Raw genomic sequence first — 27,136 nt, forward strand, 5'->3', positions numbered from 1 at the left:
TCGTCGTCTCTGGCACACACGAGTAGGGGTCAGGGCTGTTGTCAGCGGCCACCTCTGATAACGACACGTCGGAGGAAGACAAAGTGAAAACTGTTGTCGGCTTGTTGCAGTGGAGGAGGCAGCGATGTGTGGAGCTCCGCTCGCGCTGGAGCTAGACAGCACGCACTGCGATGCGTGACGATGCGACTCGTGGTGCGGCATGAGGCTAGAGCTGGAGCTGGATGGCACACACTCGTGGTGCGGCATGAGGCTAGAGCTGGAGCTGGATGGCACACACTGCGACACGCGCTGGAGCTGGATGAGGTCCTCGAAGAAGCCGTCGAAGACGCCCAAGTGCGTGAGCGGAGACTGTGATAAAAAAGAAGGGTTCACCTCGACTCAAAAAGAAACAATTCCCACCACTAGGTGTGACATTCTCAACCTTTGGTGTTCTCGTTGGCATTCTCTCAACGTTTAACAGATTTCTTTGAGAAATTAAAAGGAGCTATTGAAGTATAAACTTGTTTTAAGGATCAAAGTTTTCTAAGAAATAACCCATTACATATATATTAGGAGATACTCTCTCCATTTTTTTTTATTTATCGTGTTTTAGTAAAAAATTAACTAGCGGAGGTAGTATATTTTTAGAAGCTATTAGAGATGCTCTTATATAAGATAATAGTGCTGCCAAAATGGGGCATAAAGCCATAACATTTATTTACGGGCTTCTCTCTGGGTCACTATTCGCGAGTCCATTATTGGGCCTACGCTGACGTACTTCTATAAACTCCTGAACCCTAGCGGCCAGCGCCTTCCTTTCTGACTCACCGCCGTCGTCTGCTCCGGACTGTGCCTCCACTTTGGCCTTTATCTTTTGCAAGGTATCGTTTCTTCTCGGCTCATCGTCTCTCGATCAACCTCCGTTCTTGAGATGGTTGATGCGATAGCGACTGCATCAAAGTTGTAGTCTGTTGCCTCGCCATGACCATATTAATTTGATCCTCTGCTTTTGATTTATTGTAGCTACTGCGCTTGCAATCCCTTATGGTTTTCGGGTTTTGTTTGCCTTTTGTGTTTCTATGACCTGATTCTCGCATATAATTTATTATGGATCTAATAATCAATTACGTGTCGATTCCTACGAATAGTTTCTTCTGGACGATGAATGATTTACGTACAGACGATTAATGCATTATGCTTCTCGTTATCGTTGTGTTACCTGGTCATAATGAACTATCAGATCGATTTTTTTGAGGTATAGAGTTGTTGTAGTTTCTGTTTGCAGATACTTTGCTCTGGATGTGCCTTTGTAGTTAAGTTGCAGCAATAGTTGCAACATCATCGTATGCCTAAAATTTCTGATCTGGTTTATAAAGTTTGTGTCCAATTTTGAATTCGTCTTACTGGCTCAAAATTCCGTGCGGTCACCAAAAGTCCTATATTTTGAGTCCTAAAATTAAAAATAAAATAGGACCTAATTTGAAGTGTTTAGGTCACAAAAAACATTTGCAACTCCATTTTTTGAGTTCTATGTTATGTTATTAGGAAATAGATCATGTTATTTATTAAATAAAAGGTTAGAAATAGTGTAGAATTAGCATTGGGTTCGAGCATCTCCAACAAGAACTTCTATATTTCATTCCTAAATTTAAAATAGTATCTGATTTGAAGTGTTTAAGGCCAAAAACATTTGTAGCTCCAACGGTTGAGTTATATACCATGTTTTTAAGAAATAGTCATGTTATATATAAAATAAAAGGTCAGGAATACTGTATATAACGAGGATAGGGATTCAACATATGGAGTCCTATATTTAGGACCTGAGAGGCCGAGTTCTATAATTATTTGATGGATTTTTGTGAAATAGGACTCTCTGTTGGAGCAGGTTTTCAGTGTTGAGTCCTATATTTCAAAATACAACTCCATTTGGGACTCCTCTTGGAGGTTTTCAGTGTTCAGTCCTAAAAGGTGAAAGGCTTCCGCTGGTGGGAATGTTTTTTACAAAATATAAATGGAGATACAAAATGGAGTGGCTGGGTTCAGGACGGGGGTGGAGTTGGGTGCAGATCAGATCTGAATACAATAAGTTAAGTTAGGGTTGGGTGCTCTTTTGCGCAGCAGAAAGGGAAGGGTGTACCTGGTGGTGCTTGTCGCCGGCGAAGGGCCCGAAAAGGACCTGCCCACCTGGCGTAGGGCGGCAGCGACGGTCTAACAGAGGGGCTACGCATCGGAGGGAGCTAACTGGTAGGTGGTGGCACCCCCGTTCGCAGGGACAAAGAGGGAAAAGGGATGTAGGAGAACGACAGGAAAGAGTATGTCGCTCCCGCCTAAAAGAGGTCCCCTCTCTTTTGGGCTTTGCTCGCTCACGTTTGGAGCTGCTGAGCCTTGTTTTGAAACGTGGAATTACGGTCCATTTGTTGCAACACAGCCAGGAGCAGCTCAACAGCATATTAAATAGCACAAATCTAAGAAATTGACAAGGTGATTTTACTTGTTGCTTTGGCCACAAGAATGAAACAATTAACCATCTATTCTTTGGATGTCACCTTGCTCGCTCTATATGGACCATATTATACATAACCATGGGAAAGAGCAAACTGATATTGTGGAATATATGTTTAGTGATTTGTTACATGGGCTTCATGTCGAACTGAAACCCTTATTTCAGCTATTTGTTGGACACTTTGTGTAGACAGAAATGACTTGGTTTTTAAGAAAAAGAATGTGCTTTCTTCTATCTTTATCCATATGACGGTCCACTGGATCTCAAAGCAAGCAGATTGAAGGTCGCTAGTGTGTTTGATGTTTTTTTCTTTTTCTTGATGTGGCTTTGTATGTTCAATAGAAACCAGAAGTTGGCCAAGACTTTGTATCTCCTTGATGTACTTAGCTTATCTCCTTGATGTACTTACCTTGGTCATTAATAACAATGCTTCCTTCATGATAAAAATCTATTTCCGCATCCGTATTCGGGACCTGCTAGAAAAGGCAGCCACATTTAAATGCTTTTATACGCTTGCATCGTCGACTTTCTGCTAAACACTGCTTAATAAATTGGTAAACAGGCACAAGCTAGAAAAGCTCAAAAGCCCACATGATAACATCATAAGTTCACATACAAAACTTGTGATGATGAAACAAATTGCTTGGGAATAAAAGGCTTCGTCGTTGTATGCAACAATATCATATAGGTATTACAAGAGCACATGCAAGATTAATGACAGATTGCATCATTTCTTCTTGGCGACAGCCTTGGTCACCTTGGTGCCGGTTGGATCCTTCATCTCTACACTACTGATGACTCCTACAGCAACCGTCTGCCTCATGTCATGGACAACAAACCAACCTAGGGGAGGATACTCAGAGAATGTCTCCACCACCATGAGCTTGGTAGGAATCATCTTCACCATACCAGCATCACCATTCTTCAGGAACTTGGGCTCTTTCTCAAGCTCCTTGCCAGATCGCCTGTCGATCTTGGTAACGAGCTTAGCAAACTTTACAGCAATATGGGAGGTGTGGTAGTCCAGCACTGAGGCATAGCCATTGCCTATCTGCCCAAGGTGGTTCATGATGATGACCTGCGAGGTGAAGCTGGCAGCCTCCTTGGCAGAATCATCCTTGGAGTTGGAGGCCACATACCCACACTTGAGATCCTTCACAACAACATTTTTCATATTGAAGCCAACATTATCACCAGGAAGGGCCTCCTGAAGAGCTTCGTGGTGCATCTCAACAGAATTCACCTCATTAGTCAGGCTAGTTGGACCGAACGTGACAACCATACTAGGCTTGATGACACCAGTCTCCACACGACCAACTGGTACAGTTACAATACCACCAATCTTGTACACATCCTAGAGGGGGAGACGCGGGGGCTTGTCCGAAGGTCTCTTGGGCTCAGTGATCTGGTCAAGAGCCTCGAGCAGCGTTGGGCCTTTGTACCAGTCAAGGTTGGTGGACCTCTCAATCATGTTGTCACCCTCAAAACCAGAGATGGGGACAAAGGCGATCTTATCAGGGTTTGAAAGCATCTAGGCCCCTGGTTGGTTTTAGTGATTAATGACAACGTAATGTTATATATAACTAACGTGTGTTTTGCAGAGACAAATGGTAAGTTAGGTCACATTACAGGTAGAAGTACTACAACGGTGAAAACAATCCCGGAGATAAGAACTCGAAGCGACGGCTAAACGACGAAACAAAAAGTGAAGGACTACGGAGTCCGAGTGTCAAGGAGTTGTGGACACTCGTGATTTAGTTAGGTCTTTTATTATCTTTTAGCCGTACTATAAAGAGGGGTTGTCGATGAGTAGTTTGACCAAGAGAGTTCTAGTGTAGTGTTGGTGCACATTTACACTCACATATAGTGCTAGGTGTCACTCTAGAACTCACTCACAAGTTAGAACGAAAATCGATTTGAAATACAGCTGAAAACAAGAAATAGGGTTTCTGGCCTTGGGGCACCGGACTGTCCGGTGCACCCTCTGCCAGGTGGGCCAAGGTGGCCCTGGGGAAGAGTTTTCTCCCGAAGAAACTCGAGAGCGCCTAGTTCCCGAGTGGAATTTTAGTGGCGCACCGGACAGTGACTGTTCACTGTCCGGTGTGCCATCTGCCCAACGGCTAGCTGTCGGAACTAGCCGTTGGAGTCGACCGTTGGCGCACCGGTGGCGCACCGGACTGTCCATTGCGCCCATGCGCAGAAAAGTGCTCGTAACAGCTAGTTGGTGGCCTGGTGGGTGAGGGCAATTTATACCCCCTCCACCCACCATATTCAATGTCTTGTTGCCCACATTAATTCCAGCACATTGCTAGAGCATTGCAAGCACCAAAAGCCTAGTGAGGAGATTAGAGAATCTTAATCCCGCATTTGTTCCTCATTAGCGCTAGCGAGAGCCACCTAGAGCACACACCACTTGCATTAGGCTTCTCTTGGTCAAGCGAAAGTCTACGGCTTGTTACTCTTGGTGATCGGCATCACCTAGACGGCTTGGTGGCGTTGGGAGCTCGGTGATCACCGTGAAGATCTTGTTGGTGACCCGACTCAAGTTTGTAAGCGGTCTCGAGGGATCCACCGCGCCGGAGTGGCAAAGGATCATCTCATAGTGAGCAATTGGTTCTTGCGAGGACCAAGGGGGAGCGATACCCTCGCGCGGGTGCTCCAACGAGGACTAGTGGAGAGTGACGACTCTTCTGTTGGGGGCCTTCGGCTTTCGAAGGTCCTCAAAAACGTGATTTAACAATGTTTCTGGAGTATAATACATGAGCAGGTACCTTCGGACTTGGACCCTTCGGACTTGAGTCAAAATCACAGTATGAATAAGCACAAGGGAAACGAAGGATGGAACAGAGCCGAAGCTGTGCGCAAGGGAGCTTCGGCATGATGACAGGAAAAAGGAAACCGACTTAGAGAGGAAAAGGCTATCTAGACCCCGATGAATTACTATAGAGTTATTAGCAAATGCAAAGGGCCTGGATGTAATTTTACATGGGCTGCGACCCGTGCCTATAAATAGATGAATAGTACTCCCGTACTGTTCACGCTGACTGGACATCTTTGCCTTTGCGTCACGCTTGTACTTTCACTTTCTTTTAAGTCGAAGGTACTTTTGTAACTTGATAACATTCCTATTTTTCCTTAATAATAAAATAGAAATGATTTGATGGTAATAAATGACTGTTGATATTATCCTTTACACCTCATATGTTTTCTTTTCCTTGTTCATATGTTGCTTTGATGAAGGTACGTCCTTCTCAACCTTCGTCCGAGAAACATTATTTCCCAAAAGGGATATAATGCTTCGAAGGACGAAGGACTTTAACGTTTAACATTCTCTGTGTTGTCTTGTTCTTAACTCATAGCATTTGAGAACAAGTCTCCATCATCTTTGATACCTCGGGAAAAATTGGAGGAGTCTTCTAAACCTTGCTTTACATTCCGCACTTAATTCAAGCACTTTACATTGTGTATTTGTTTAGCAAGTATTTGAAGTATTGTCTTAGCATTGTTGTATTTCTAGTATTATTATCTTAGTGCTAGTTGTTGGGGTGAAGTTGGGCTCTTGCTTAGCTCTTGCTTAAGTTTTAATTAGTGTTGATTTTCAGAAAAACCCAATTCACCCCCCCCCTCTTGGGCATCGTGATCCTTTCAATTGGTATCAGAGCCTTGTTGCTCTTAGATTAGCTTAACCGCTAGAGTTACGATGTCCGGTGGGGATGGACCTCCTCCCGTTTTTGATGGTAACAATTTTCCATATTGGAAAATTCGTATGGAAGCATATTTAGAGGCTATAGACATTGGTGTCTACAAAGCCGTCACACAAGGATTCTCCGCACCTACAGATCCCACAAATCTTGTAGGTGATGAGTTTAATTATGAGAAATGGAATACTAAGACCAAAAACACCCTTTTTAGAGGCCTTTGCAAAGATGTGTTCAATAGAGTTAGAAATCATAAAAATGCTCATAATTTGTGGATGGACATTTGTGCTCTACATGAAGGAACTAGAAGTGAGCGTGAGGAGAGCTATTACATTGCTATGAGAAAGTTAAATTCTTTTGAAATGCTTGCTAATGAAAATGCCAATTCTATGTACTCACGTCTCAATATTCTTGTAGAGCAAGTTAATGGATTGGGGCTTACTCAAATCTCACAACCGGATGTTGTGAGGAAGATTCTCAATGTCCTCCCAATTGACAAATATGGACACATTGTCACTGTGCTGCATCAAATGGTTCTTTCAATTACCACACCTACATAGATACTGGGAAACATCAATGCTCATGAGATGTACATGCACATCAATGACAAGGATGAGTCATCTTCCAAAAGGAAGGATTTGGCTCTTAAAGCAAATCAAGAAAGAAAAGGAAAAGCTAAAGTACAAATTGAGGAAGAATCCTCAAGTGATGATGACCTTGATGCTAACATTGCCTTGATGGTGAGGAAGACCACCAAGATGTTAAAGAAGCTCAACAGAGAAGGCATCAAGTTTGATTCAAGAAAGAAGAAATTCTTTTCCAGCAAAAGAAAGCCCATTTCTGAGATGGACTGCTACAACTGTGGAGAGCTTGGTCATCTTGCTCATCAATGTAAGTCAAAAGCTAAATGTGATAAGTTGAAAAATGAATCTTTAAATGCCAAATATGATATAGTTATGAAAGCTAGTGATGAAATGAAAGAAGAGAACAAAACTATGTCATCTACAGTAAATGAGCTCACAACCTCCCTAAAAGATGCTAAGGATAAATGTGACAAGTTAAATGAAGCTAATAGGGAGTTGGAAGATATACTAGTGAAAATCAAGGAAGACTATACTAAGATTAAATTTGATCATGATAATTTTCTTGTTGAAAATGAACTTTTATCTTGCAATACACATGAGGCTATTAACCCTGTTGTTAAGATTGATGTAGCAACCTCATGTGATGATTTGAGTCAAGGAGAGCAAACTAGTCTACATGATGAATTGACCGAAAAAGTTGAAGTCTTGACTTTAGACAACCAAAAATTGAAGAGATACTTGACTGATTCAACTACTAGAGGAAAGGTTGTCTATTGAGAACAATGATTTCAACAATGAGTTGGCAGTGGATAATGAAAGGCTTAAAGATGAGGTCAAGAAACTTAAGAGTGAAAATGAACATCTTGCAACAAGTGTGCAAAAGTTAAACAAGGGCCAATACCTCCAAAATGAGTTGCTTATGAATACTGTCATGAAAAACAACAAGAGTGGTATTGGATACAATGCTTTTGTGCAAAAGAAAGCTACTACTCAATACAAGCCAAAGCAGACTCACAAGCCTATCAAATGTTTTGAGTGTGGAAATGAAGGTCATTTTGCCCACAACTGCAAAGCTAAACCACCAACTCCCTTGCCTAAGCACTCAAGACCATTTGCTTTCAATGCTCATTATGTTCCAAGAAAAGTAGCAAATGGAAAGGTCAAAGTTACATTCCTAGGTCCACCAAGCAAGAGTAGACCTAGACAAATTTGGGTTGCAAGGTCCTTGATTGAGAGAATCACTAGTCCTATGCAATATAGGGCTCTCAAAACTCAAGCTTGAATTGTCTGTGGATGTAGGTGAACTACAAGACCGGTGGGAGCCATTGGGTTATTGACAGTGGATGCACACAACATATGACAGGCAACCCACGGATGTTCACCTCACTTGATGAGAATGTTGATGGACAAGATAAAATCACATTTGAGGACAATTCAAAAGGGAAAGTTCAAGGACTTGGCAAGGTGGTAATTTCAAATGATTTATCAATTTCAAATGTTCTCTTGGTTGCACCTTTGAGCTTCAATCTTTTATCAGTGGGTCAACTCTGTGATCTTGGACTTCAATGCTTATTCACTCCAACAGAGGTTATTGTATCAAAAATGGATGATGAATCAATGGTGTTCAAAGGATTTAGATACAACAATCTCTACTTAGTGGATTTCACCTCAGAAGATGCAGACTTAAGAACTTGCCTCTTCACCAAAGCATCACTTGGATGGCTTTGGCATAGGAGGCTTGCACATGTTGGGATGAGCACACTCAAGAAGGTATTAAAGAAGGACATGGTTAGAGGATTAAAGGATGTGGTATTTGAAAAGGACAAGCCTTGTAGTGCATGTCAAGCTGGGAAGCAAGTTGCTAATACACATCTTACTAAAGCTTTCATGTCAACATCAAGGCCACTGGAACTACTTCATATGGATTTATTTGGACCTACAAATTATGTAAGTGCTGGTGGCAACCTCTACTGTCTAGTGATTGTTGATGATTTCTCAAGATACACTTGGGTGTTCTTTCTCCATGACAAATCTGAAGTTGCATCTATATTCAAGAAGTTTGCCAAGAAAGCACAAAATGAATTTGATTGTAAGATCAAGAAGATTAGAAGTGATAATGGCAAAGAATTTGACAACACCAACATTCATGAGTACTGTGATGAAATTGGGATCAAGCATGAAGTATCTGCAACATACACACCTCAACAAAATGTAGTTGTTGAAAGGAAAAATAGGACCTTGATCACACTTGCAAGAACAATGATTGATGAGTATAACACACCGAAGAGGTTTTGGGCCGAAGCTGTCAACACTTCATGTTATGCATCAAACAGACTATTTCCTCACCAGCTGCTTGCGAAGACTCCCTATGAAATGCTAAATGGGAAAAAGCCAGACGTCTCCTTCTTCCGGGTGTTTGGATGCAAATGCTACATCTACAAGAAATGCCATCACCTAGGGAAGTTTTAAAGACGTTGTGATATTGGTTTTCTATTGGGTTATTCATTAAAGTCTAAAGCATATCGAGTATTCAATCATGCCACTGGCGTGGTAGAAGAAATATATGATGTGGAATTTGATGATACTAATGGCTCCCAAGGAGCACTTGAAAATCTTGATGATGTAGGTGATGAGCCACTTAGGGAAGCAATGAAGGACATGCCAATTGGAGCTATCAAACCAAAAGAAGATGAAGAAGAGGTGCAAAACATTGACAGGCCTTCTTCATCAAATTTACCACAAGATGATGAAAAAGATGAGAGGCATGCAAATGAAGATACATTTGTCTCTCATGAACAAGCAAGGGTATAAGCCGAAGATGTTGATGCTCCAGGATCTTCTTCCTAAGTGGTTGACAGGAGAAACTCATCACTACTTCAAGCTCATCATCAAAACCAAATCATTGGGAGTCCTTCACAAGGGGTTATTACTCAATCACATAGACATGCTTCTTTTATTGAACATCACTCCTTTGTTTCTTGTGTTGAGCCTACTTGTATAGATGAGGCGCTACAGGATCCAGACTAGGTGAACGCCATGCATGAAGAACTTAACAACTTCACCCGTAACCAAGTTTGGACCCTGGAGAAGCCCCAACAAGATGCAAGAATCATTGGAACAAAGTGGGTGTTCAGAAACAAACAAGATGATTAAGATGTGATTGTAAGGAACAAGGCAAGACTTGTTGCAAAAGGATTCTCTCAAGTTGAAGGCTTAGATTTTGGAGAGACCTTTGCACCGGTTGCTCGACTGGAAGCCATCCGTATCCTACTCGCATATGCATCATGCTATGATATAAAGCTTTATCAAATGGATGTAAAAAGTGCATTTTTAAATGGCTTCATAAATGAACTTGTATATGTTGAGCAACCACCTGGATTTGAAGACCCTAGATATCATAACCATGCTTACATGTTGTCCAAGGCGCTATATGGGCTAAAGCAAGCTCCAAGGGCTTGGTATGAGCGTCTTCGCGACTTCCTCATCGAAAAGGGCTTCAAGATCGGGACCGTCGGCACAACTCTATTCACAAAGAAACATAACGGTGATATTTTCATTTGTCAAGTATATGTTGATGATATAATCTTTGGCTCGACAAATGACTATCATTGCAAGGAATTTGGTGAGTTGATGTCGAATGAGTTTGAGATATCAATGATTGTTGAGCTGACGTACTTCCTCGGCTTTCAAGTCAAGCAAATGAAAGATGGTAACTTTCTCTCACAAGAGAACTATACCAAAGACTTGTTGAAAAGGTTCAACATGGAGAAGTGCAAACCAATCAAGACACCTATGCCAACTAATGGACATCTCGACCTAGATGAGGGAGGTAACCCGGTTAATCAAACTCTCTATCGTTCTATGATTGGTAGTTTATTGTATCTTACCGCATCTAGGCCCGATATCATGTTTAGTGTCTGCATGTGTGCTAGATTTCAATCTAATCCTAAGAAAGCTCATCTTCGCGCTGTTAAAAGAATTCTTAGGTATCTCAGGCACACCCCAAGCGTTGGTCTGTGGTATCCCAAAGGAGCTACTTTTGACTTAATTGGCTATTCCGATTCGGATTATGCCAGTTGCAAAATTGATAGAAAAAGTACTTCTGGGAGATGCCATTTGATTGGGAGATCACTAGTTTCATGGACATCCAAAAAGCAAAATAGTGTTGCCTTGTCAACCGCCGAAGCGAAATACATTGCCGCGGGTGCTTGTTGCACACAAATTTTATATATGAAACAAACTCTTCTAAACTATGGCGTAGTTCTAGAAAAGGTACCTTTGTTGTGTGATAATTAGAGTGCTGTTAAAATTGCTAATAATCATGTACAACACTCTCGCACCAAGCACATTGATATCCGTCATCACTTCCTTAGAGATCATGTTGCTAAAGGAGATATCATTTTAGAAGGAGTGAGGTCGGAAGATCAATTAGCGGATATTTTCACTAAGCCACTTGATAAGACCCGCTTTTGCATGTTGAGGAATGAATTAAATATACTTGATCTCAGAAATTTTATTTAAGATGTCAAATGGTGTTGTCAAGCTTGCATTGCATGTTTAAATTTCTTATATTGCATCTAGGGCTTGTCTAACCTAGTTGAGATAACCGCCAACAAAGCGAGTGAAAAAGCTTAACTCGGATCAAACTTGACAAGTCTTAGTTTTAAGCTTTTAGCACTTAAATTCTTACTTTTTATGCAATTGTTGGTTCTTGAAATATGCATGAGGTTCTGCACTTAGGGGGAGTATTCAAAACTCAAATCACTCATGAAAACCCCTAGTGCAAAGACAAAATGCAAATTTCACCATTTGCCTATTTTCTCTAAAAATTATCTAGCCTATGGCAAAATATTTTGAAAATTATGAGAAAATATATGAGGGTACCAATACCTGTCCCAACAAGTGTTATTTTGTGTGATTATAAGTTAGGATTTGGTTTGGTTGAAAACTAGATAGAAAAATTCAAAAAATCCAAAATTTCCCTCTGTCTGGGCTCACCGGACAGTCCGGTGTGCACTGGACACTGCACTGTGCAATGTCCGGTGCACCGGCAGCCGCGCGCTCAAAATCCATTTTTCTGTGCGTTGTCCGTTGGTTCACCGGACAGCTACTGTGCGATGTCCGGTGTGCACCGGACAGGCACTGTAGACTGTCCGGTGCGCCCATATCGCGTTTTAAAAAAGGGCCTCCAGCCCGCGCCCGAGCTAGAGGGCAACCTTTTTCTCTGCTCTCTGGCTCTCTTCCCTCTCTGGCGATTTGCTCTCCCTCGCCGGTGACCTCCCCTCACCGGCGACCACCGTGCTCCGGCGACCCAGTGCTCCTCTCCTGCCCTCCTCTCGGTGAGCAGCCCTTTCTCCCTCTGTCTTTCCTCCCTCTCTGTTCTTTTGGGCAGTGATCTCCAATCCACCCTTTGTGCCAAATCCAAATTCCTATCAAAGTCTGTGACTCCAAGTTGTTGTGAATGTGTCTAGTGCTCTATTGAATATCCTTGCAGGTTTCTAGCTCCCTTTGGGAGGGTTTCAATCCTCAAATGGCCATATCTCCAAAAACCTAATTCACCGCACGCCACGTGTTCGGTGAAATGTCCAAACCAGCTAAAAATGCTCCAATTGAACCCAAAATTTTCAGGCACCTTCACAACACCCCCAGTAACATATTCGCCAAATTTCACGCCAATCCGATATACCAGGCTTTAATTTCACCAAATTCCCCGTTTCGGGCGATCGTTTCCGAGCCGAGTGCCCAAATTCCATTTTCTTCGCCTAAATTCAAATCAAGCACTCACTTCACTCATATTTACCCTTATAAACCTATTCGTGAAGTATCAGCTCAATTCCACGTCATTTCGTGCCTCAATTCGAATTCTAAACCTCCTATGGCACTATTTCTCGTTCAAACACCGTTTTCGCGTTGTTTGACCTCTCGATCGCCATATCTCTCGTTTTTCTGTGCCATAATTCTCTATGTATGTATTTATTCACATTTCATATACTTATGACTATGTTACTAATACGTGCTCACCTCTTCTGTCATTTCAGTGACCTTGCCTGCCCGTGAGCCGTCTCCTGTTCTGCCTGGATTTTCACCTCTCGTGTGAGCTTTCCAGGTAGACATCTCCTCTTTTGATATTCTATCGGCTATTATCGACCTGTGCTTAGCTTCTCTCTCTCATTTGCAGTCGTCAGGTCAGGATGCCGCGCACGAAGAATGTGCCGGCGCCAGGGGGAGGCGATGATGAGGATACTCGTCGCCCCTTCAGGTAGGTCAAGGGAAAGACTGTGTACTTGGAGCAGCAGGAAGGCCGCAAGAAGCGGCGTATGGACAGAGTAGCCCGAGCAGCGGCAGTAGCAGCAGCCACAGACTCGTTCAGATCAGATTGCGTACCGAGTTCGTCGCCTCGCCTCCCGGCCTCGCTCCTCCACTCCCACCACTGCTTCCACTCCACCACCCACTTTGCCTGCTCCCGTCACCCCTGCTGCGCCATCCACCACCTCCACTACACCAGCTTCCACTGCTCTTCAGATCAGATTGCGTACCGAGTTCGTCGCCTCGCCTCCCGGCCTCGCTCCTCCACTCCCACCACTGCTTCCACTCCACCACCCACTTTGCCTGCTCCCGTCACCCCTGCTGCGCCATCCACCACCTCCACTACACCAGCTTCCACTGCTCCTCCTCCCGCTCCCGCTTCCGCTCCTCCTATCCCACCTGCTCACTTCCGGGAGCGCGATGAGACTGAGGTACGACCATTTGCTGCGGATCCCAAGTTATTTGATCTTCAGCGTGCTACAGCGGCACGGGTACGTCGGTTCAGACACGTACCCGTCGAGACCCGGCTACCGGCTTAGAGGGACCCTGCTGCAGTCAATCTCTTCAGCACCAGGATTCAGGAGTCCTTCTTCAGGGCCCAGATGTCTGCACAGATTGCTCTGCGAGTGCACCAACTTTTGGACCTTCCCGCTTTTTTGCTAGCCGCCGGTGCTGACTCTGAGGTTCACCTCTCCTATCTGCCTGGACTTCTCACTCTTTTGACTACCAGCGACAGATATGTAGAGGAATGGGTTCGAGTTTTCTACGCTACTGTATGGATCGACCCTGATCACCACTGGATGAGATTCCGTTTTGAGCGAGAGGATGTCAGTATTCATGCCAGCCAGATTCGCCAGCTATTTGGATTTCACGAGTCATCGACTCGTCTTCACAGCTTATGCTATGGCACCTCTGACCCTCCTCGTCGCCCTCACGGCGGTGTTACCCCTAGTACAGCTCATGTCGCAACTCTGTTCCGACCGCCCTTCTTAGATGGGTCGCGACGCTCTCTAGCAGACTTCACCACAGCAGCAAAGTTTTTATACCAGCTTATGAGACTGACACTTCTGCCGCGGATGGGGTACAGGGAGGCTGCCACTCATATCCAGTTCTGGATCCTTGGTGCCCTGGTCTCTCACTCAGAGTTTGATGTTGTGGATTTCCTTATTTGTGAGATCGAGGACACCGTACTGGATGGTCTGCGTGCTCGTCGACAGCTGCCTTATGCTCACTATCTCTGTCACATTTTTGCTCAGCTAATTCGGCCTCCACAGTTCCAGGGCACACTTGAGGCCTCATGCCTCCACTTTGGGTCCTACCGTCCAGCGCCTGAGGATCCTGTGCCAGCACCTGCTCCAGTATTTGACACTCAGGCCAAGGATACTGCCCTTCATCAGTTCGAAGCTCAGGACGCAGCAGTTGATGATGATGATGATGATTTTGGGATTCCACCTCCGCCTCCGCCTCCTATGCCTCCACGCTCACATGATCATGAGGCTGGGAGTTCTAGTGCTACCCCTGCTGCCCCTCCTGCCATTGACCCTGCTCTTGCTTCGATCCTCTAGACACTTACTCAGCAGTAGGCTCACTTGGCAGCCGAGCAGACCCGTCAGGCAGCGGGCCACCACCAGTTGTCCGAGAGAATGCTCTCGATGTTTCAGACAGTTCATGACAAGCAGGATTCTCTACAGCAGCAGCTTCTTCAGGACCGGGCTGAGAACAGGGCGTTCATGACTCGCATGCTTCAACATTATGGTATATTGATTCCCTCAGTTCAGTCAGCACCGCCTCCACCTCTTCAGGCTCCTGTTGTGCCAGCTCTTCAGGCAGGACCCCCTCTTCCTTTAGTTGGTCCTTCTTCCTCTCCGCTCCGGCCCGTCACCCTGGTTTTCACATTGCCGATCATCAGCTCCGTCTGCCCGCAGCCGCCAGTACCACCAGCTTCTGCTGTTACCACTGCTGTTGTGGCGGTGTCTGTGACTTCTTCGGCTCCGGCAGCTCCTACAGCACAGCTTCCGTCTGAGTCAGTACCAGCTCCAGCTTCTACAGCAGATCCTGGATCCGAGACTGACTCTGACCCACAGTTGGTGTTCGCTCTACTGCCTCGACCGCGACCGGATGTGCCCCCGCCGCCTCCTCCCACATCTGATGTGTAGGTTCGCGTACCCTTTTGGTGTTTGACGCCAAAGGGGGAGAGATATGAGTTGTGAGAGCTAGGGGGAGTTAGGGAGTTAGTAGAGAGTCATTTTGATGTAATATATGTGCTTGTTACTCTCTGTACTAGCTTCACTTTTGTATGATGCTTTTGGCTCACAAACTCTATTATATACTCTCGATGCTTATATTGACTGTGTGTATTATGTTTTCACCTTATATTTTATCACCAGTCTTCTAGTTCTTGATTCATCGATTTGATTTCACTTTTATATGAACAAGAACCTTATGATGTGTATGCGCTCATTCTTATTATTTTGGTACACACTCTTTCTGTCAAAGATTACTGAGTATAACTAACCATCTTCTCTATTGACAGAAATTTCAAAACAAACTACTCTCACAAATCTTGTAGGGTTGTCATCAATCACCAAAAGGGGGAGATTGAAAGCATCTAGGCCCCTGGTTGGTTTTAGTGATTAATGACAATGTAATGTTATATGTGACTAACATGTGTTTTGCAGAGGCAAATGGTAAGTTAGGTCGCATTACAGGTAGAAGTACTACAACGGTGAAAACAATCCCAGAGATAAGAACTCGAAGCGATGGCTAAACGACGAAACAAAAAGTGAAGGACTACGGAGTCCGAGTGTCAAGGAGTTGTGGACACTCGTGATTTAGTTAGGTCTTTTATTCTCTTTTAGCCGTACTATAAAGAGGGGTTGTCGATGAGTAGTTTGACCAAGAGAGTTCTAGTGTAGTGTTGGTGCACATTCACACTCACATATAGTGCTAGGTGTCACTCTAGAACTCACTCACAAGTTAGAACGAAAACCAATTTGAAATACAGCTGAAAACAAGAAATAGGGTTTCTGGCCTTGGGGCCCCGGACTGTCCGGTGCGCACCGGACTGTCCGGTGCACCCTCTGCCAGGTGGGGCCAAGGTGGCCCTGGGGAAGAGTTTTCTCCCGAAGAAACCCGAGAGCGCCTAGTTCCCGAGTGGAATTTTAGTGGCGCGCCGGACAGTGCACCGGACTGTCCGGTGTGCACCGAACAGTGACTGTTCACTGTCCGGTGTGCCATCTGCCCAACGGCTAGCTGTCAGAACTAGCCATTGGAGTCGACCGTTGGTGCACCGGTGGCGCACCGTTGGCGCACCGGACTGTCCGGTGCGCCCATGCGCAGAAAAGTGCTGGTAACAGCTAGTTGGTGGGTGAGGGCTATTTATACCCCCTCCACCCACCATATTCAATGTCTTGCTGCCCGCATTAATTCCAGCACATTGCTAGAGCATTTCAAGCACCAAAAGCCTAGTGAGGAGATTAGAGAATCTTAATCCAGCATTTGTTCCTCATTACCGCTAGCGAGAGCCACCTAGAGCACACACCACTTGCATTAGGCTTCTCTTGGCCAAGAGAAAGTCTACGGCTTGTTACTCTTGGTAATCGGCATCACCTAGACGGCTTGGTGGCGTTGGGAGCTCGGTGATCACCGTGAAGATCTTGTTGGTGACCCGACTCAAGTTTGTAAGCGGTCTCGAGGGATCCACCGCGTCGGAGTGGCAAAGGATCATCTCGTAGTGAGCACTTGGTTCTTGCGAGGACCAAGGGGGAGCGATACCCTTGCGCGGGTGATCCAACGAGGACTAGTGGAGAGTGCCGACTCTTCGATACCTCGGGAAAAATTGGAGGAGTCTTCTAAACCTTGCTTTACATTCTGCGCTTAATTCAAGCACTTTACATTGTGTATTTGTTTAGCAAGTATTTGAAGTACTGTCTTAGCATTGTTGTATTTCTAGTATTATTATCTTAGTGCTAGTTGTTGGGGTGAAGTTGGGCTCTTGCTTAGCTCTTGCTTAGATTTTAATTAGTGTTGATTTTTTGAAAAGCCCAATTCACTCCCCTCTTGGGCATCATGATCCTTTCAGGGTTGTACCCAACTTTCTTGAGGTAGAACGAGACTTCCTTCACAATCTCATCATAGCGTGCCTTGGAGTATTTAGGAGTGGTTGCATCCATCTAAAAACAGAATAGCAACAGAAAGTTATTACCATTAGTTTGATTATTCATGGCACATACGCAGTATATGCTTAGAACAAAACAATACTAGCTTAATGTAATAAATCACATGAACAACAAGCAAAATGTTAGTTTAATGTATATAAGTGAAATTTTCATTCACTTGATGAAATTTTCCCTTGTTCTAAACAAAGTGAGAAGACATCAATCAAAATTAACTGGTACACAATACATATAATGACATCCCAGCAATAATAATAACTAACAACCACATAAAGAGGTAGATCATCCAATATCATAATTCATAAACATAACCAACATAGCCAGTCCAGGTTGCAACAAATACAAACTGAGTACAACAAACAGAGCTAACATGTATATGTCAATGCATTCTACTACAAACTCGGCACAATAACCAACTAAAACAATCATATGAAGAGCTGAAGAAAGTTAAACATCGTAACACTTGTGCATATATATATATGTATAATGCACTAAAATACAATAACCTCTAATCGTTACTCAAAGCAAACGAATGAGAAACTTGTATCAACATTATAGAGGATCTTTCTGCAACAGTGTGGCTATCAAATTAATGAATATTAACACTGCACATGAAAGGGACATGTACTTGTCAAATCCGGCATACAATGATAGAACTCAAACAAATATTATGCTAGAATTGAGTTCTGTATACAACTCGCGTAGTTTAACACTAGTGTGTCTCAACTCTCAACTAATGAATCAATAAGAGTGAAACAAAAATTCCTGATGATACCTTATTGCAGCAGCAAATCATCTGCTTCACTCCAAGAGTGAAACTGTGAAAGCAAGGAGAGCATGCTCACGGGTCTGGCCATCCTTGGAGATACCAGCCTCAAAACCACCAGTGGTGGAGTCAATGATAAGGACAACACAATCACCCTGGGAGGTACTAGTGATCATGTTCTTGATGAAGTCACGGTGTCCAGGGGCATCAATGACGGCGCAATAGTACTTGGTGGTCTCAAACTTCCACAAAGCAATATCAACGGTGATACCTCTCTCACGCTCAGCCTTGAGCTTGTCAAGCACCCAAGCATACTTGAAGGACCGCTTATTCATTTCAGCAGCCTCCTCGAACCTCTCAATCACACGCTTGTCAATGCCTCCAAACTTGTAGATTAGGTGGCCTGTGGTGGTCGACTTGTCAGATTCGACATGGCCAATAACCACAATGTTAATGTGGGACTTCTCCGTACCCATGGCTGGTGAAGCTTAAACTATTGACTCTGGTGGGCCGTCATATGGATAAATATAGAAGAAAACACATTCTTTTTCTTAAAAACCAAGTCATTTGTGTCTAAACAAAATGGCCAACAAATAGCTGAAATAAGGGTTTTAGTTCGACATGAAGCCCATGTAACAAATCAGTAAACATATATTCCACAATATGAGGTTCCTCTTTCCCATGGCCATGTGTAATATGGTCCATATAGAGCGAACATGGTGACATTCAAAGAATAGATGGTTAATTGTTTCATTCTTGTGGCCGAAGCAACAATTAAAATTAACTTGCCAATTTCTTAGATTTGTGCTATTTAATATGTATGTCTGTGTTGCAACAAATGGACCGTAATTCCGCGTTTCGAAACAAGGCCCAACAGCTCCAAACGTGAGCGAGCAAAGCCCAAAAGGGAGGGGACCTCTTTTAGGCGGGAGCGACATACTCTTTCCCGCCGTTCTCCTACATCCCTTTTCCCTCTCTGCCCCTGCGAACGGGGCGCCACCACCTACCAGTTATCTCCCTCCGCTGCGCAGCCCCTCTGTTAGACCGTCGTTGCCGCCCTACTCCAGGTGGGTAGGTCTTCTTCAGGCCCTTCGCCGGCGACAAACACCACCAGGTACACCCTTCCCTTCCTGCTGCGTGAAAGAGCAGCCAACCCTAACTTAACTTATTGTATTCGGATCTGATATGCGCTGCCTGGAGCCAACAGGGGACCTCGCCGGCGCAGGGGAGGGGGCACCGTCGCCAGGAGCAAAGAGCCAGCAGCCGGGAACCAGAGCCGCCGCCACTTCTAGAGCTCAATCGATCAGCGACTCAGGTCAGATCCACCTTAGTCCATCCCTAAACACCCTAAGGCGTCCGCTTCTCATCGCCTTATGCCTCTCCAAGGCGGCGGGGCGACGCCATAGAGGCTAAATCGGACGCCTTGCGCTCGGCGCTCGCCTTGGCGCTTAGGCGTCGCCTAAGCGTCGCCTTAAGGACGCTTTAATAACTACGGTATAAGCAGATTTTCATCTGAGGATGGGTAGGGACTATGACCCTATGGAGATTGACGACCAGAAGCAGCAACAGCTAGAAGTCACCGCTGCGGTGCCAGAAGGGTTCAACACTGACTATCTCCGTGTCTACTACGGTAAACTCATTCCCCTTATAATGCATGGAACAGACAAGTAAATTGAAACAGGATCAAAGTTGTGATCTTGCATCACAGATTAGGGGATGCTTGTTTTTTAGATTAATTATGTGGTTGCTTTTGTTGTATGTGATTTGTGATGGAGACATCTAACAGATACGGCAGCAATCGGCTAGCATTTGCTTGCTGGAATTCTTTCCTTCCCCTCCCAATTGCTTGAGGACTTCAGTATATCTTGTTTCCATTTCTTTTGTTTTCAAGACCTTGCACATTTTGTTATCCATCTGGTGTAGCTAGGCATACATGCTCTTACCCGACCGAGGATATGCATTTAAGAACCTGCTCGACTATGTAAGGGATTTGATTATTCCTGCTTCTTGTGCTAAACAACAAGGGTTATGATTGCAGGAAAGCTCTTCCCATATGGTGATTTCTTCAAATGGCTTTGCTATGGAAATGGTTCGTGCTCCATCCTGGTTCTTTTGGTTAGGTGTTAGCCTTACACTCATGCTGTGTCTTGATTGGCAAAATTTTGCTTTCCTATAGATGGAAAGCACCCTGGATGTGATCAATCATATGTTGGACGTCGAGAGTTTTCGTTTACACTGGAGAATGACATTTACTTGCGCTTCCAATCCTTTGATACTGCTACTGAATTAGAGAGTTCTATCAAGGAGAAGTGCCCTTTCAAGATTGATATTGGACCTGTCTACAGCGTAGATGTATGAGGCAGCATCGCTAAAGACATTACTTCTTTTTGAGTTTGATTCTAATCTTATGCATTATACTCTTTTAGCAAGTTCTCAGCTACCTGATGAATCTTTATTTTTCTGTAGCCTTCAAAGCGTCACGCTTACGCCCAATCTGGCAATAATGTCTTTGTACCAGTCGAGAGGGAACTAATTTTTGACATTGTAAGATAAGAAACTTGCATATTCCTTTTCATTCCATTTTCCTTTTATATTTGCACTCTGTATTCTTGTGCAACAGTTGCAAGCTGTCAACATTTTTATTCTTTCCAGGATATATCTGATTATGATGATGTTCGCTACTGCTGCTCTGGAGCTGATGTCTGCAGAGACTGCTGGCCCTTGATGACAATTGCTATCAAAATTTTGGATACTTCTCTTAGAGGTATGTCATTGCATTATGCAATACATCGTAACATGGACTTCCCACTTTTACAAATTTATACACGCGAACTGCAGACAGTGCTTTCTATATCTGAAATCATTGTTTGCAGATGATTTTGGTTTCAGTCACATACTATGGGTATACAGTGGACGTCGTGGTGTCCATTGCTGGGTCTGTGATAGCAGAGCAAGAAAGTATGTTCGAATTTACTTTATCTGCTTCTTATGCTCGTTGATCCTAATCACATGTTTACTGTTAGGCTCAGCAATGAACAAAGGGCTGCAATTGCTGACTACTTTCGAGTCTACAAGGTGACACACTTCATCATGTATTATTTTTACGACACCCATCCTCTTCAGAAGTCTATTTAACCCTATGAATCTATCTCAGGGTGGTGAAAATGCACTGAAGAAAGTATCCTTGGCTGGACCTGTTCTCCATCCCTTCCTTGCGTACGTATTAACTGTCACATCAATTTGTATGATCTACCAACAAAAATTGGATGAGCTAAATTGTTTTTTATGTAATTTATGCTCCTACAGCCGGTCATACATGGATGTTCTTAAAACCTTCTTTGAAGATAGGTTGCTCCTTAACCAACAACTCTTTGCATCAGAGGAGAGATGTCGGAAGATACTCGATCTCATCCCTGATGAAAGTAAGAAAAGGCACCATGAGAAATGAACGTTACTTAGCATTCCATAGATCTGTTCACCATCATTCTGAATTGGAATTGATTTCTAGGTGTTGCTAGTGAGGTCCATGACAAGTGGCAGGGAAATAGACGATCTTCTATTTCAAAAGAAGATGTCAATGCGACCAGATGGGAGCAATTGAAGATGACTTTACAGTCTGGAAAAAAGGTTCATGTTTGATCTCCTACTTGCTTTTTTTCTGTGTTTTGTCCCTTAGTTCTGATTTACTTTTTTTCAGACATTTGTCTTTTTATTGAACAATGTTTATTTTTTATTACACCAAATTGTGTGTAATATTCCAACTTCTCAGTTACAGTCATATCTGCTAATTCATCTGATTGTTACATAATAGTGCTAATTGTTCTATGTTTCAGGCTCAGGGGCTTCGTAGATGTGTGGAAGAGATTGTCTTCTCATACACATACCCTAGACTTGACATGGAGGTAAAAAAATGCATCAGTTTGTGTTTGCACTGGTAATAATGTACTAATGTCCAAGGTTGTTCTCACTCCTAATCAACTTTATACCCATGCCAGGTATCAAAGCACATGAATCATTTACTAAAAGCTCCCTTTTGTATACATCCAAAGACAGGTAAAACTCAAGATGTGTTAAATTCCTGTATTAGTTTGTAATGTGATAATAAGGTGGCAGGCTCTTATGCTCAGGAGCGGGTGGCATGTCCTTTTGAACATCTAGATTCAATAACAGATGCAGTCCCTTAAAATCCTTGACATTGTTGATTTAGTTTATTCTAACAGCTGCAGGAATAATGTTTGTCACACAATGTTCCCTATTGCTCACAACTGACTCTTCTTCCAGGCCGTGTTTGTGTTCCGATTGACCCCAGTAACTGTGATGATTTTGATCCTGCGGCTGTTCCGACTCTATCACAGGTATGGTCCATAGAGCCTAGCATGAGAAGCACTAACATTTCATATCCTTCTCCCAAGCATCATGGTGCAATGCTGATATGCTAAAACAAGTGCACTCATACAGCTTTTAGGAGAGCTGAATGCTACTGGTTTTCAGACAGATCCTGAAAATAGTAAGTGATTGTAGCCATGCTCCTTTTGTGATTCGTGTAAAAACTTATTATTTCATAAATTGCAGAAGTAAAGGCGTTCTAGTGCCAAGATGCAGCCTTGCGTAACAGGCTAACATGCTCTCCTTTTGACAATCCTATCGAGTTTCAGATTGGGAAAGAACGTCCCTTGGGAAATCCATCAGTTTTTTCAGAACTTCCTTCCTGCACCCATTGCTGAAAGCATGCAAGGTATGGATTCTTTCCTATTTCATTTCTGTGGCAATGCCGGCATCCATATGCATTATGTGAATAATTGAAACACTGCAAAATATCTTAAGTAGCAGAACCTTAGGAGCATATATTATAGTTCTCTTCATCCCGCAGCAACCACCTGAAGAGAAAAAAAAGTTCGGATGCACACTTACTTTCAGTTAAACTCTTATCTCATGGTTCTGACATTTCCTGAGGCATAACTCTGAATCTTTCTCTGCCATGTAATTTTGCAGGAGGAACTGGAAAGTGCATATAGCGCGAAGCTTCAGCAGTCCAAGAATTCCTTGGACTGGTAAAATCTACGCATGTTTCTGCCTCTGTTTTATCATCAGCCCCCGTTCGGCCCTCCCTGAGCATCCAACGGGTAACATGGACCTGGTGCTAGGTGGAATATCTATGACGCTGCCAACCCGTGTTGCATGCCTGGGATGCATGCAACCATGTCAGTTTGAAGTTGCGTCTTAGGATTCATGTTAACATGGAACAAGTCCGAGTACATGCTTTGTGGTATTTTTACCTTTGGATTAGTTTATTAGGTTGAAGGGTTATAATGACGGTCAAACACTCGAAAATGGATGCATGGAGATCTGCCTCGGTCATTTCATGCAAGTTCGTTGCTCAGCAGATAACTGGGGCTGCTTGGTTCCCCGGTGAGTGCAGCACGCTCAGTTAGTTTGGGAGTTAGAAAACCGGAGAGATGATTTGAGGGGTTGGAATCCTCTACTAACTCAATTTTGAATAAGAAGGGAATTCTAGCCTCTTCAATTCTCTCCGGTTTTGAGGCTCCCAAACTAGTCTAAAAAACGTCCGGATATGTTTGATTGGAGTTAAGGAAAAACTAAAAACTGAATTTTATACATTTGGGAATTACATCATGATAATTCGAAAAAAGGAATTGGTTTGGATTGCCGGTTGGACACTCCAGGGGATCCTATACCTTGATCCATCCATTTACACCACTTTGAGATTACATTACATAATGTTAATCAGTCTTGTCTGCTCGACATGTTAATAATACATCTAACACCAGCACGTATCATCCGGCATGGAAGCTAGTATTGGTTCCCCGGTTACTGGGGCCCGGCGTGTCAACGTCCACCGCTATGTCGGCCACCTCCTCGACGAAGTCGTCGTGCTTCGCCATCGGATCGTACTGTTTCATGACCAGCACAGATGCCACCGTCGAGAATTCCGGCAGCGCCAGGTAAGTACCCACCGGCCCGAGCTCCGGGCTGTCCGTGCTCCAGTCAACCAGCGGCATGCAGGGCGTGCCCTGTCCGACGAGGAACAGGTTGCACCGCCCTGTTGCCTTGATCGCCTCAACGACTTCCTCTTTCCCTCCCACTGTCCTGTCTTCATAGCGGACAGAGTCGTTCCCGTTGGCCACCTTGGTTCGGAACTCTTCAAGGAACGACGCGTCGTCGTCGCTGGCGGCGCCGCCGGACTGTAGCAAGAAGCGTAGGACGTGCAGCCCGATGCCTGGGTGCTCGACCATGCGCATGCCGTAGGCCAGGGCCTCGCGGTCGTCGCGGCCACCGAAGAAGATGACAACGATGGTGTATGACACGTCGCTGGCGGCCACCTGAGCGACACCGCCGAGGCCGCGGTCGACGAGGATGCCTACGGAGCAGGGAGCGTGGTGGAGCACGCGCTGGTTGATGTGCTGGTACTGGTCGCCAAGCGACTCCATGTGGCCGTCGATCTGGTGGAGCTTGTGGAAGGGGAGCACGATGAGCGCGGCTCGCTTCTGGTGCGCGCTGGTGACGACGTCCTCGTGGATCGTTTCCAGGTCGGAGATGGCCGTCATGGCCCGGATAGACACGCGGCTCAGCTGCTGGTACGTCTCGAAGGCGACAACGAGCTGGTCGCCGCCGCCGTCGCCGTTGCGCCGCCTGTTCCAGAACGGCATGCCGTTGCGACGAGCTTTGTGGACCATGCAGATGGCGGACGATCTCTCGGAGAGCTCCACGAGGTGCATGGCGTAGACGGTGATGCCACGCTTCCGCGTGCCGCGCGAGGACTCCATCAGGTTGATGATGGTGGGGATGTTTCGCGTGCTGTGGAAGCAGGCCATCATGCGGAACTCGTCGTGCGGGTTCGCGCGCTGGACGGTGCGGTTCTTGTACGGCGCCCCCCGCCGCGCTGGCTTGTAGATTGTCATGACCACCGGCGTCGTGATGAAGGTTGTGATGAGCGCCATGAGCACGAGGATGGCGAAAGTCTCGTCGTTAAGGACATGCCGGTCCTTGCCGATGTTGAGGACGATGAGCTCCACGAGCCCCTTGGTATTCATCAGGAACCCGAGCGTGAGGGCCTCGCGGAACGGCACCCGGACGATGAGCGACGCGATCACCGTGCCGCCGATCTTGCCTATGCACGCGGTGGCAACGACGAGGACTAGGAGGGCCCACGAGTCACCGCCCTTTATGGTCATTACGTTCGTCTTGAGGCCGCTGGACACGAAGTAGAGCGGCAGGAACAGGCCAGATATGAGGTCCTCCACCTTCTCCAGGAGAACCCCGGCGAACGGCCCGTCCTTAGGGACGATGATGCCGACAATGAACGCTCCAAAGAGCGCGTGGATGCCAATGGCATCGGTGGCGAATCCGGCGGCAAGCACGATGGCCAGAGTCGCGCATATGTAGAGCTCCTTCACTGGCTCGCCTTCAGGGGATCGCCGTGCCATCCAGGTGAGGCCCGGGCGGAGCAACAAGAACGCCGCGAGGACAAAGCCAGTTCCCGCTAGCAGCACCCATAACGAGACAAGAGGGGAACCGGTGCCTGACAAAGCGATGGCCAGGGCCAGAAGTATCCACGCAACGACGTCGTTCACGGCGGCAGCTGACATGGCCATGCGCCCGAGGTCGGTGGTGAGCAGCTTGAGCTCGGCGAGAATGCGTGCCAGCACCGGGAACGCCGTGATGGAGAGCGCGACACCCATGAAGACGAGGAACGGAGCCGTGGGCACGCCGCGGGCGACGGTGTGCTGGAGGACAAAGGAGGTGCCGATGCCCATGATGAAAGGAAGGGAAATGCCGGCGACCGCGATGACGAGGGCCGTGCTCCCAGTGTGTCGTATGGCGCGGAGGTCCAGCTCGAGGCCCACCAGGAAGAGGAAGTAGAGGAGGCCAATGTTGGCGATGGTATCAAGAACGGTTAGGCTCTGCTTCGGGAACACGGTGTTCAGGAAGGCGGTGCTGCGGCCCACCGCCGACGGACCAAGAAGAATCCCGCCCTGATCATTATTCATTATTATAGAATATTAATTAATTATTTACAAATGCAGATTGAAATCAACCTAGCGAAGCACTCACGATGATCTCCGCGATGACGCGCGGTTGCCGCAGCGGGCGGAGGATGAAGGCGAGCACGCGGGTGAGCACGACGACAATGCAAATTTGCAGGATGGCGAGCGGGAGTGCCGAGTGTAGCGGGTTCTCTCCCTGGAACACGCCGTCCGACGTTGCCTTCATGGGCTTCAAGGCCTCCGCTGTCGCGTTGTCCATTGCCGTCCTAAAGTGCGAGTCGCCCTCCCTCCCCTTCGTCTCGTTTCCCTCCCCCACCCGTGTTAGCCTACGACCAAGGGGGAAGGGGCGATGGATAGGAGGCTTAGGCTAAAGAGGGGAGGTAGACTCGTGGGCTCGTGGCGCTCTCTGCATGCACGTACCTATTTCTTGCAAACTAGCTTAGTATTTTTAGGCATTCATGTAAACGATAGTAACAAGGGGATGAAATGACCTGACCAAAATTAAATCCGTTCAAACTTATAATGTTTTGAGATATAAATACGATAAAGGTAGATTTATCTTGAATGATTCATTAATAGTGTTTGTTTGAGAAATGAAGTGATTTATCTTCTTCTCACTCCTCACTTTTTTATTTGGTTTGTGTAATAGAATGAGTTCATCCATCACCACCCCATTCCTCATAAGCTAATAATTAGTATATACATGAGGAGTGTGTTGATTCCACCAAAATTGATGGAATAAACTTATGATGCATCACCTCATAAAGCATAGAGTGACTCCACAAACCAAACACACCATAAAAGTAGTGCCACACTCCTATAGTTAACCACTTATACTCAATGGTTTACTATGTAAAAGCATCTGGTTTTTCTTCAGCAAAGATAGCGTTTGTCGAGTGCTATAACACATCGGTATGTCAAGTATGAGGCACTCGCATACGTAGACACTCGACAATTTTTTTGTCTAGTGTTAAGCACTCGGCTGTAAGGAAAATGGACCCCGAGTCATTTGGCTAAGTGATTTGGTGTTTGACGATCAACATAACCTTGTAGACTAATGTGTTTGCTAGTGTTTGTTTTTATAGTTCATAGGATGCGAAGAGGATTGGACTGAGACAC

At 45.2% G+C, this 27,136-nt stretch overlaps 2 protein-coding genes and 1 pseudogene across 3 annotated transcripts; 1 reads left to right on the top strand and 2 right to left on the bottom strand.

Moving 5' to 3' along the window:
- Positions 1 to 752: 752 nt before the first annotated feature.
- Positions 753 to 18,487, bottom strand: LOC103637081 (elongation factor 1-alpha-like; annotated as a pseudogene).
- Positions 18,488 to 18,947: 460 nt separating this feature from the next.
- LOC103631463 (DNA primase small subunit) lies at positions 18,948 to 23,416 on the top strand. 2 transcript variants are annotated; one of them, XR_004851984.1, is made up of 18 exons: positions 18,948 to 19,125; positions 19,219 to 19,326; positions 19,516 to 19,641; positions 20,050 to 20,100; positions 20,188 to 20,363; positions 20,478 to 20,555; positions 20,664 to 20,775; positions 20,885 to 20,969; positions 21,035 to 21,086; positions 21,166 to 21,227; positions 21,318 to 21,433; positions 21,520 to 21,638; positions 21,845 to 21,913; positions 22,007 to 22,064; positions 22,293 to 22,366; positions 22,470 to 22,518; positions 22,584 to 22,746; positions 23,004 to 23,416. XR_004851984.1 is itself a non-coding variant. In XM_020542641.3 (18 exons), the coding sequence occupies exons 3-18, from the start codon at positions 19,530 to 19,532 to the stop codon at positions 23,064 to 23,066; spliced, it is 1,356 nt and encodes a 451-aa protein (XP_020398230.1). In that variant the 5' UTR covers positions 18,948 to 19,125; positions 19,219 to 19,326; positions 19,516 to 19,529; the 3' UTR covers positions 23,067 to 23,416. The 2 variants fall into 2 exon arrangements, 1 of the variants encoding a protein (XP_020398230.1); XM_020542641.3 differs by having other exon boundaries at positions 22,667 to 22,746.
- A 181-nt stretch (positions 23,417 to 23,597) lies between these two features.
- On the bottom strand, positions 23,598 to 26,428 carry LOC100191437 (Cation/H(+) antiporter 19). The gene is made up of 2 exons (XM_008656014.3): positions 26,085 to 26,428; positions 23,598 to 26,005 (listed from the first exon to the last, which is right to left on the bottom strand). The coding sequence occupies exons 1-2, from the start codon at positions 26,274 to 26,276 to the stop codon at positions 23,807 to 23,809; spliced, it is 2,391 nt and encodes a 796-aa protein (XP_008654236.1). The 5' UTR covers positions 26,277 to 26,428; the 3' UTR covers positions 23,598 to 23,806.
- Between the last annotated feature and the right edge of the window lie 708 nt (positions 26,429 to 27,136).

Source organism: Zea mays, chromosome 8 (assembly GCF_902167145.1).
Source record: "Zea mays cultivar B73 chromosome 8, Zm-B73-REFERENCE-NAM-5.0, whole genome shotgun sequence".
NCBI classification, from domain to species: domain Eukaryota; kingdom Viridiplantae; phylum Streptophyta; class Magnoliopsida; order Poales; family Poaceae; genus Zea; species Zea mays.